We start from the raw sequence: 10,712 nt of genomic DNA on the forward strand, positions 1-10,712 counted from the left end.
GCACCAGGTGGGCGCCTGTGTTTGTCCTTAAGCTCTGAGCAGAGGAGCTCAGGCTGCACCTCCTGCTTTGCACCCACCTTCCTCCAAGTTCCCAGGGACGGGGCAGACAACGTGGGACGCGTTGCTCTTGTCCTCAGTCACCGTGCCCTGGGAAAAGAGGAGGGACCGCAGGGCTGAGCAGCAGGAGGAAGCACCGAATGGGACCCAGCCCCCCAGCGCCAACACAGGCGCCCACCTGGTGCCTCTTGATGATATCCTTCAGTTTGCTCAGCAGCTTGGGCTCAATCTCCTGGTGCAGGAAGATGTTGGGCCGGGACAGGCAGTTGTTCTGGGGAAGGAAAGCCAAGCATTAAACAAAGCGGGGAGCAAACAGAGTGCGAGGGGACGAGGAAAGGGAAGCAGCTCCCACCTGCACCAGGGATTTCTCGATGGTCATAAACATCTCCACGTTGCGGTCCATCCGCGAGGGATTCTGGAAATCGAAACGCCGCCTTATTGGAAGAAAAGAGCGACTCTCATGAAAGCCACAGCTCCGGTCTCCTCATCGGTCAGCCCCATTCTGCCCGGGGGGGAACCCCAGCAGGGCTCTGCGCATGAGATGGGCACCCAACGCACAGCCCAACCCAGGGCCACGACCACCCCCAGTGCCCCACAGAGCAGACAAATCTCTGCTCACCCCCCCACCCCACCCCATCCCATCCCATCCCATTCCATCCCATCCCCCCCACGGTGCTGCTCACCATCCTTGGTCGCTCTTGAACTTATAAGCAGCCGCCAGGATGTGGCACAGGGCTCCCCCCGCCTTGAAATCCAGGAAGCATTTGATCTGCAAAGGGAGGGCAGGGCTCGGGGGCTGCCCCACACCGCGCGATGCTCCACACCGCTGGGACGCGTCCCCTCGCCGCCACACTGCCATCCCCACCGCCGTCCCCTCTCCATCCCGGGGCGCGGCCACCCCGATCCCCCGGGCGCTGCCCCCCAACCCGGGCCGCGGGCGCTGCGGTGCCGGGACGCCCCCGAGACCCGGGGGGTTCAGGGTCCTCAGGGGGGCGCCGTCCCCGGGTTGGGGGGCGCCGTCCGCACGTCCCCCCCGCGCCGGGCCGTGCGGGGGTCCGGGGCCCGGGGAGCCGGGGGGGTCGGGGGCCCTTTGTCCGTCCGCGCACTCACGCACCGGCAGCTTGGTGAGCGGCGCGTTGCTGACGTGCTTCCCGAACACCTCCTCCTGGAACTGCAGCAGCTGCACCACCAGGCTCGACAGCGACTTGTTGGTGGGGGGCTCGGCCTGGATGTACTGCGGGAGGGGGCTCAGCCGCGGGCCCGCTCCGTGCGGGGCGGGGCCGCGAGGCCGGGCGGGGCCGGGCGTTCCGTACCTTCTTGTAGTTCTTGCCGAGCCAAAGGCGCACGTTGTCGAACTGGCTGACGGTGTCCGAGGCCTCGTAGTACTTGACGTTGGGGCCGCCGTCCTTCTTCCGCACCGCCATCTTCCAGCGGGCCGGGCCGCTCCCCGCCGCGCCGCGCCGCAGCGCCCCCTGGCGGCGGAACGGGGACGGGCGTGACGGCGCCCCCTGCCGGCGGCACAGGGCTGAGCGTGCCCGTGACAGCGCCCCCTGCCGGCAGAACGGGGACAGGTGTGACAGCGCCCCCTGCCGGCGGGACGCAGCGCGAGGCTTCGAGCGCCCACTTCCGGCACCGCGCAGCGCAGGCGTTATGACGCCCCCTGCTGGGCGCCTTGCGCACAGCCGCCCGGTGCCTCTCTGTGCCCCCGCGCGTCGCCGCGCTCCGCCCCCAAAGGCCCGGAAGAGCCCCGGGGGGGGGGGGGGGGGGGGGGCGGTCTGGCGGAGTCGCGTTGTGGGTGCGGCGGCTCTAGGCGGAGCGCGGCGGAGGGAGGCGCGGGAGTCACGGTGGCCGAGTGGTTAAGGCGTTGGACTCGAAATCCAATGGGGTTTCCCCGCACAGGTTCGAATCCTGTCCGTGACGGAGTATCGTTTTTTGCGCAGCGCTGCGGGTCGGGAAACGGAACGGCTGTCGGGGCTCCCGGCGCCGCAGTCGCTTTTTTACGGAGCGGTTCTGCGGGCTCTCGAGGCGGCCGCCGATTCGCTTTGGGGCGCCCCCCGCTCCCCTCCTGGAGCCCCGAGGAACAGGGTACAGAAACCAGAACAGCGTTTATTGATCACTGACCCCCCCCGGGGGCGGGGGGAGCCCCGGAACCGCATCGTACAGACACCGGGGGACGGGAAAGGACCGTAAAAAAAAAAACAAACAACGAAACGACTGCAAATAAATTAAATTCCCACAGGGTGGCCGTGACCGGGGTCAACGCACCCAGCCGCGGCGCTCCAAAATAAAACGGGGGGAGGAGGCAGGGCAGAAGGCCAAGAAGTACAAAATAATACAGAACCACGATCGCGAGCGGCCGCAGAGGAGCAGCAGGGGGCAGAGGGGGCTCGCGTAGCCGCTCCACGCCGGTGCCAGGCCCCCCCCCTGCCCGCTCCCTCCTCTGCCGCGGCTCCCCCCGGCCCAGGGCGCCCAGTTCTGCCTTCAGGGTCAATGGGGAAAGAGAGGCCGAGCCCGGCCCCCAGGGACAGACACAGCCAAGCACAGGGCAGAAAACACGGAGCAAAGGGAGGGGGGCAGCCGGGGGCCGTAGGCACAGCGTGAGCCGGGGGGAGCAGCCGAGGGGGTGGAAGTCCAGCAGGAGCTGGGGAGCAGCTGGACCTCCTCTGCCCCCCTGAAGACACCAAGTGGGAAAATGGAGCTGCAGAGGGCAAACAGGGGCAGGCTGGGGTGGATGCAGCGGTTGCGGGGGGCGTGGAATCATTTCGGGCAGGAGGTGCAGCAGCCAGCGGAGCTCTGAGCCGAGCCCGGCCGCGGGGAGCATCCAGGCTGGGCCTCGGCCCCGTCCCCCTCCTCAGCACAAAGCATCACTCTTCCAACGTCCTTTATATTTCCTCCACTCCGTGTGCAAAGATCATCACCAGCCCCGGCTCCAGCACCATGTCCTCACCCATGTGCTGGTTCTCGCAGGCCATCACCACCACGGCCTGCTTGCCGGGGATGCGTTTGGCCACGTAGTTCTCGTAGTAACGCCGGTTCATCTGACGAGTCTCCAGCGTCGCCAGGCCCTGCGGCCAGTTCCGCTCGTGGGCGTTCTCAATCAGCTCGTTGATGATGGACGTGGGGCAGCCGCTCTCCACCAGCGAGCGTTTGATGACGGCCTGCAGCACGGCGTCCGGCGTGGAGATCATCCCTCCCCACCGCGTCACGCGGGCGGGCTGCAGGGAGTTCACCCACCTGGGGACACAGGGAGGACTCAGTGCCACCGAACAGCAGGAGCAGCTCGGGGGACGCCAGCTCCCATTCTAACCAGCTTTGTCAGGCGGAGCCCTTCCTCCCTCCTGAAGGCAGAGGAAGGAGGAACAAAACCGGGTTCGCTTCCTCCTGTCTTTCTGCTGAGGAGGGAGGAAGGCGGCAGCTTCCTGCTCCTGGACAGGATGCAGGTGCAGGAATCACAAAGGTCAGGACCCGTTGTGCAACCCGCTCGCGCCACTCCCAGCACAAACGGCCCACAGGAAGGCGCACAGCTTTTCCTTCTCCAGCAGCACCTTCGCCCCCTCTCAAACCTGCCTGCATCCCAGCCCCGCTCCCCAGCTCCCACTGAGCGGCGCGAGAGCCAGCACTCACTCCAGGATCTCGTTGTACTCGATGGTCTCCTCCAGGTTCTGCAGGTTGGGGTTGACGCTGCGGATGGCTCGCATGTAGGCCTTCAGCAGCTGGATGTCGCGTTTCTAGGAGAGAAGGAGCACGGCGGGGCTGCGGCAGGACGTCCAGCAGCACCACAGGCGTTTGCTGGGCTCACAGGTGGCACCGCAGACCTACCTGCTCTGCCAGCTGATGCTTGTGCTCTGCTGAGGTCTTCTCCAGCTCAGCAATCCTGGTCTGCTGCTGCTGCACCACCGATCTTAAATGCTTGATGCAGTTGTGGTTTGGCAGCTCGTCCTTGGGCATTTCCAAGCTGTGGAACAACACAAAAAGGTGGGGACCCCGCATTATGCAGAATTGCATACCAGAGCACTTGGTTTAAGCACACAATTTCCAGAACAAATCCAGTGTTGGTGAACTCGAGGAGAGGCCCAGGAAGCGCTGCAACACCACGAGTTCAGGAGGGGAGGCTGTGGGAAGAAACCACCACCGGGTCCTTCCTCCCCCAAAGCTGACGGCAGCAGGCAGCCCACAGACCTGACCCAGACTGCCTCCATCTGACGGCCCCTGAGCCAGCGCTGCTGCCTGGCTGGGTGTTACAGCACCTGAGTGGGCAGAGCATCGGCACTGACTGCACAGCTGCCGGGGCCAGAGCTGCCACCCACTGCTCCTGGCTCTGGGTGAGGCGTAGGAGGGAGCAGAGCTCACGCTGGAGCTCATCCTGGGCTGGAACGGCTGCAGGAAGATGCAAAGGCACCTGCTTTCCACAGCTGACGTCCAAAGCCCAGCAGTGAGCTGAAGAGCCGCAGGTTGTGAAACAAGTCGAAAAAGAAACGGCTTTGATGCAAAACCTTTCTGCAGCACTGCAGCCTTCAGGGCCTGCGTGTGCCCCTACAGCAAAGGGGGGCAGAGAGCAGCGCCAGGGCCCCATCCTGCAGCAAAGGGGGGCAGAGAGCAGCCCCAGTGCCCCGTTCTGCACTGCGGCCCTCACTCTGCCATCCCCGCATCCCTCAGCAGACCAGGAGACCGCAGCCCCGTCCGTCCTCACCCGCATCCCTGCTCGCAGGTCACGGGGCGCTTGGGGTTGTGCTCGCAGTCGTTGAGGTGAGACATCAGGTTGTCCAGTCGCACGACGGCCGTGCAGCCAAACACAGCATTGTCACAGGTGATCTGCAGCTTGGAGAGCATGTTGCGCATGATGCGCGGCACGGGGCGGAGGTGGGCAACCGTCACCACGCTGCGGTCCACGGGGCAGGTCTGCTGCTGGGAGAACCACTGCGTGATGCAGGCATTGCAGAAGGCGTGCTCACAGTGAGGAGCCTGCGGGGAGAGGAGCGGAGGGCTGCGATACTCAGAGCCGGGGAGGCACAGCTCCGACTCGGGTGGTCATGAAGTGGGAAACCGATCGGCTCCATCCTGTTTGAGTCCTGCTCAGTTTCAAGCGAGGCTGGATTTGGGCACTGAGGCTACAGCTGAATGCTGCTGGGGGAATACAGGGCCTGAAGAGCAGAGAAGGGGTCCCAGGCTGGGGCCAATCCCAGCACGCTGGCACCCCGTGGGGCCGCTGGAGCTGCAGAGCGCAGGGATGCTGCCAACCCCGCTGTGCCCCACAGAGCAGCGCACCAGCATCAGGGCTGTGGGTCACCTGGGCTCCTCCTGAGCTGCTAAGAAAACCGGGAACCCGCCGAGCTCAGCTGGCACTGGGCTGCCCATCACCTGCCCCAGACTTCCGGAGGTCTGCAGGTGGAAACCTACCTGAACCGGCTCCTCCAGGACCCCGCTGCAGATGGGGCAGATAAGGTCTTCATCAACGTCCCCCTGAAAGCGTGCTACATCATACCCCATCGCTCATCACCGGTGCCAGAACCCTGCGGACGGGACAAGACGGGGGTCAGGAGCAGCGGCCGCAGCGTGGGGAGGAGCCGCAGCCGCTGCCCTGAGCTGCTCCTCCGTTCTGCTCCTCCGTTCTGCTCCCCCACACCTTGTTACCAATCCTGCTGCGCATTTCCTGCTCGCTGTTTTGGTTTTTTTCCCCTCTCACCCGGCTCTGTTTGCAGGGTGGAGGGGAAAGCAGCAGCACAGGGCCGCCAAGGAGCGAGGGCAGCCCTGCAGGCTGGGGTTGGTTCTCAGGTGCTGAGCCCCTCAGCGGCAGCCCGGAGCAGCGCTCAGCAACACCCAGTGTTCAGTGCCAGGAGGCAGCACAAAGGGCTCCTTTGATGGAGGAGGGGTGGGGGAAGTCCCTGTGCAGTTTGCAATGCAGATAACAGGGGAGCCCATCCAGCAGCTTGCCTCGATCCTCCCCGCACCTTTGGACGGTGCTCATCTCCTTGGCCCCGGTTCCTTCCCACCTCTTTAGGAGCCGCAAATCCCAGCGCCTCCAGGTAGGGGCAGACCCTGCAGGAAGGGCAGAACGGGCACAGCAGCTCCTCTGGGGCCCGGCACCAACTCTGCTCTCATCACCATTCACCTCCAAAGCTCTGATGTGCAGCATCACCCCTCCGACGAGCAGCAGGGCGAAGCCAGGCAGCCGCTCCGCAGTGATGGGAGCAGAGGGCAGAGCACGAACCTGACACCCAGCCACACCAGCTGCCAAACAGGCGGCACCAGAACCTCCTCCAGAAGCGCCATGGCACCAGTGTGAGCCCAAGGGCATCAGGACCCCCCTCGTGCCTCAGCCCTGCTGCTTCCCCCTTCTGCCAGAGATCAGGCAGAGCTCTGCAGCCAGGAGTGCTCGGCTCCTTTTGCAGGAGAGCTGAAATCATCTGTGATGCCTGAGCGAGGAGCTGGGAACCCAACCTCTGCCGGCACAGCCTGCGGTGGCACTGAGCTGCGGGACACCAGATGCACTCGCAGCTGCAGGACGGCCCGCAGGGAGGACAGGAGGGGCTGCGTCCGTACCTGGCACTTCGCAAGAAACCTGTTCTGCACTCTTGAGAATCTTCTCCTGATTTTATCAGCTTCGTGAGCCAAAAGAAACACAATTGGAACCAGAAAGCCAGAGGGAAAGGGGGGCAAAAGGGAGGAAAAACAACACGTGGATGCAAGAGGGGCCGCAGTGCAGCAGCTGGAGCCCAGCTCAGAGCCAGGACCGGGGCGGTCCGACAGCTTGAACTGCGAGCTCTGTGGCACCGCGCTTTGTTGCCGCCGCTCCCTGCTGTGAGGAAGCACAGAGCTTCTCCTGGGGGCTGCAGGGCTTCCAAGGGGAGAAAACGGGACCCGGGGGCTTAAAGGAGCCGCAGCTCGGCACCGCCTGCAGATCCTGCCCCGGCCCGGGCGGTCCCACACAGAGCTCCGCGGGAGGAGGACGGAGGTTCCGCCCAGAGCCGACGGCCCCTGCGAGTCCCGGCCGCCCTGCAGCCCCGCGCGCCCCCCGCCGCTCTCGCCCCCCGTCCGCAGCGCCGCGCTCTGCCCGCGCCGCTGCGGCTTCCTCAGGGATTCCCGCACGGACCCGACGCCGGCCGCAACCCAACTGAAGCTCGATTGGTTTTCGGCGCTAAGGAGCGCCTTGGTTCTCGCCTCCCAACCCTTCGGAGGTCGCCACCCCCTCGAGCAGCGCTGCTGAGCTCACGGCCGCGCATTTAAACAATGGTCGCAGCGTTAATTCGTTCCTTCCGCAGTCTGTGCTCGGAAAGCCGACGGCTCATTGTGGGCCCGCGCCCCAGAACCACTCTGCAGCCCCCAGAAGAGCTTCCCTCAGCGGAGCTGCTGCTCCACAGCCTTTGAGCGCTTAACGGCGACGCCAACGGCAACCGAGCGCCGCGCACGAAGTCTCAATGCTGCTGCTTTGATTCCGGAGGCCGCGGGCAAAACGCACAGCAAATAATGACTAACGTTTAATTAAAAGCCCAGAGCGCAGCGAGCGCAAACCACGCAGCTCCTCCGCCGTGACTTCTTCCCCCACTGCCCACCTCCTCCGGCACCAAAACGCACAAGGAGCGCCTCCCAAACCCCAACTCCACGCGCCTCAGCCCCGTGCGCGGGATTCACGGCCGCCAGACGTCGGCTGGAAGCTCGGCCCTTTCCGCCGCAGCCCACGGCGCCCTGCCCACCTTCCTGCCCCCGGGAATCCAGCCGGGAGCCGAGCGAGGCGCCGAGCACCAGGCGGAGCTCCCAGGGCCGCTCCAGCCCCGTCCGCCCCGCAGCGCCCCGCAGCGCCCGCACTCCGGCAGCAGCGTGGCGCTCTGACACATCCTGCAAACTGCAGAGAGCTGAGGAATGCGGCACGGGGTCGGGAGGAAAGGGTGCCCTGGAAAAGCCGGGGGCAGGAATGCGGCCCTGCTGCGCTCGCAGTGACGGCTCCACGCAGACCCGCGCAGGCTGCAGCCACGCAGCTCCACCGCACGCCGTTTTCCAGCCTGCTCCTACGCTGCCAAGGAGACGGAAAGCCCAAAATGAAACTCAGCCGGGCCGCGTTGCCCCACACGACACAGGGAAACCAAAGAGCTTCACGCCTTCGCTCGGAGGCCGGCGCTGAGCGCACAGCTGCTGAGCAGCCCGACCTCCCAGCAGAGCGGCGGGGATCGCACCCAGCAGGCAGCAGCTCCTGCCTCCCAGCACCCAGCCCACACAGGCGGCGCTTGGCCCAGCACCAAGCCGGCAGATCGGGGCAAAGCAGGGGGGATCCGGGCTGCCCTGCTCGCCCCCTCCCACCTCCAGCTCCTCGCGAGGCTCTGCTCTGCCTGCAGGAATCCCTGCCAGCTTTTGGGACGCTTTCCCAAAGCACCGCGTCTGCCTGCAGCTTTGGTTAGCAAAGCTCCTTCGCCACGAATTGCAGTGAATTTGGCTTTTTGAGAGAGCACTGGAAATTCCAGCGTCTGCTTTTCTCGTTCCAGAGCTCCAATTGAAAGCAGGGATGCAGAAATCAGGCAGGGGCAGTTCTGCAATCCAGTTTGGCAGGACTCTGAAACTGGCGACTCTCTGAAATTTAAGGAAGATTTTTCTGTTTCCCGCAGACATTGACTCCCACCAAAGGTCCTTCAGCAGCATGAGAACAAATCTGCGTCCCTTGCCATGCCCAGACCTCTGCCTTGCACCCAGGTCTCCAAACAGTGATCTGCATAAATCCGCCACAGCAGAGGCTGAGCAGCTGCAGGAACAGCCGCACTGCCAGCTGCAGAGGGACGCGCACAGGGTTTGCACGTGGAGCCACGGAGAGCCTGAGGAGCAAAACTGCAGCTCCAGAGCTCCCTGAGCAGGCAGCGCTGGGCCTGCATGGCGAGCAGCAGCCCTTCATGTGCCCCAAACCCCACGTGTGGGGGAAGAAACCCACGGCCTGCACACAGATATGGGAAAACAGAATCATATCGTAGGATGCCCTGGGTTGCAAAGGCCCACAGCGCTCATCAGTTCCAACCCCTGCTGCATGCAGGTCACCAGCCAGCAGCCCAGGCTGCCCAGAGCCACATCCAGCCTGGCCCTGAATGCCTGCAGGGCTGGGGCATCCACAGCCTCCGTGGGCAACCTGTGCCAGTGCCTCGCCACCCTGTGTGTGAAAAACTTCCTCCTCATATCCAACCTCAACCTCCCCTGTCTCACTTTAAAACCATTCCCCCCTGTCCTGTCAGCACCCACCCTCACCAACAGCCGTTCCCCTCCTGTTTATCCGCTCCCTTCAAGTGCTGGAAGGCCACCATGAGATGAGCCTTGCCTTTCCCTGGCTAAACAAGCCCAACCCTCAACTTCCCTCATAGGAGAAGCAAAGGAGAGCTCTGGGCTGCTTTACCTTCCGCGGCAGAATTCCTCCCTGAGCGGCGCAGAGGCAGGGCTGGCGTTGGGTCACTCTTTCCAGGGAGGTTCTCCCAGTGGCCCATCTTTTCCCCTTCCTCCTCTCACAACACAAACATCGCTCTTCGAGGCCGTGAGCCGCCGCCGACGGAGAGCTGGGAGGCCCGAGGGATCTGAGGGCAGGGGAGAGAAACAGGAAGGGAAAATGAGCGGGGCAGGGAGCGGCGCCGTGCGCAGCCCTGCCCCCCCGCGGGGACGAACCCCCCCCCCCGCGCATCGCCGCCGCGCGGAGCCCGGCTGCCGCCGGTGAATCGCGTCCTCGTCGTTACGCAACGTCGCTGAACGCAGCTCTGCCAAAGGCGATTTCCGACACAAATCTCGCAGCGCCGCGGGGAGCGGACGGAACCGCCGGGAATGAAGGAGCCCCGGGTGCCGGGCAGCCCCGCGTCGGGGGGCGGCGGGACGCTACGAGCGGCCCATCCCCCCTCCCGGACCCCCCTGGGCCCTTCGCGCCGAGCGCGGCCCCCGGCAGCCCCTCCGCCGCGCCACCGAACGCCGCTCCGACGGGACCCCGGGCAAAGGGAGCGGCCCCACAAAGCCGCGGGGCCCAACCCGGGCCGGGCCTCTCTGCCGGAGCTCCGCCCCTCCGCCCCGCTCCCCCCGGCCTGTCTCCCCCCGGCCCTCACGCCGCAGCCCCGCTCTCACCTCCTGCCCCCGCCCGGCCCCGGCGCGCTGCTACGCGACCCCCGCCCCGCCGGAAGCTGCCGCCCCGCTGCGGACCGGAAGCGGCGCTCTGAGCGCTGAACTCGATGGTCGCGCTGTGAGCGCCGGCGCCAGCGGGGGAAAGGCGGGACGACCCGGCTATCCACGCCCCCTTGTCCCGCCCTCCCGGCGCTGCTATTGGTCGAAGACGTGGGACGTTCGCGGCGCGCTGCGCACTGATTGGCTGCCACCCGCGGCGGCAGGGCCACTTCCGGGAATGCCCGCGGCGGCGGCGCTCCGGCAGGTCAGCGGGCGGGGGGGGGCCGCGATGGGTGGCGGGGCGGGGCGAGAGCGCCCCCTGGCGGTGGGGTGGAAGGGCGGAGGAGGCCCGGTGCCGCCATCCCCGGAGCCACAGTGCCTGACCCCGGCGGTCCCGGCCCAGCCGTGCGGTCGCCGTGCTCCTGCGGGGCCGCCCGACGACCCAACCCGCTGCTCCTCGGTCCGCCCCCCACCCCCACCGCGATGTTCCGGTGCCTCCTTCCGTCCCCACTGGGGTCCCGGTCCCGATGTTCCCATCACGAACTCTG

The 10,712-nt window shown here is 65.9% G+C and overlaps 2 protein-coding genes and 1 non-coding gene across 3 annotated transcripts; 1 reads left to right on the forward strand and 2 right to left on the reverse strand.

Annotated features, from left to right (window-relative positions):
- Nucleotides 1-59: 59 nt before the first annotated feature.
- LOC122193694 (SWI/SNF complex subunit SMARCC2-like) lies at nt 60-1,500 on the reverse strand (the record flags this gene model as incomplete). Its single annotated transcript, XM_042894557.1, has 6 exons — nt 1,371-1,500; nt 1,172-1,291; nt 741-826; nt 410-491; nt 236-328; nt 60-147 (listed from the first exon to the last, which is right to left on the reverse strand). Coding segments are annotated over exons 1-6 (580 nt in total), but the record flags the coding sequence as incomplete, so codon positions are not given.
- Nucleotides 1,501-1,895: 395 nt separating this feature from the next.
- Nucleotides 1,896-1,977, forward strand: TRNAS-CGA. The gene has a single exon. It is a non-coding gene; the product is annotated as a tRNA-Ser (tRNA).
- Nucleotides 1,978-2,149: 172 nt separating this feature from the next.
- On the reverse strand, nt 2,150-10,172 carry RNF41 (ring finger protein 41). Its single transcript, XM_042894556.1, has 7 exons — nt 10,129-10,172; nt 9,422-9,596; nt 5,455-5,567; nt 4,748-5,019; nt 3,877-4,012; nt 3,682-3,785; nt 2,150-3,291 (listed from the first exon to the last, which is right to left on the reverse strand). The coding sequence occupies exons 3-7, from the start codon at nt 5,542-5,544 to the stop codon at nt 2,940-2,942; spliced, it is 954 nt and encodes a 317-aa protein (XP_042750490.1). The 5' UTR covers nt 5,545-5,567; nt 9,422-9,596; nt 10,129-10,172; the 3' UTR covers nt 2,150-2,939.
- Between the last annotated feature and the right edge of the window lie 540 nt (nt 10,173-10,712).

Source organism: Lagopus leucura, unplaced genomic scaffold (assembly GCF_019238085.1).
Source record: "Lagopus leucura isolate 7727_CA_CO unplaced genomic scaffold, USGS_WTPT01 35447-0_obj-0_obj, whole genome shotgun sequence".
NCBI lineage: Eukaryota > Metazoa > Chordata > Aves > Galliformes > Phasianidae > Lagopus > Lagopus leucura.

Excerpts from the sequence above, each read along its gene's own strand:
- RNF41 (XM_042894556.1), bottom strand. The coding sequence starts at position 5,544 with ATGGGGTATGATGTAGCACGCTTTCAGGGGGACGTTGATGAAGACCTT. Across the intron at positions 4,013-4,747 it reads ACCTGCGAGCAGGGATGCGG|CTTGGAAATGCCCAAGGACG; the intron begins GTGAGGACGGAC and ends GTTGTTCCACAG. Across the intron at positions 3,786-3,876 it reads AGCATCAGCTGGCAGAGCAG|AAACGCGACATCCAGCTGCT; the intron begins GTAGGTCTGCGG and ends CTTCTCTCCTAG.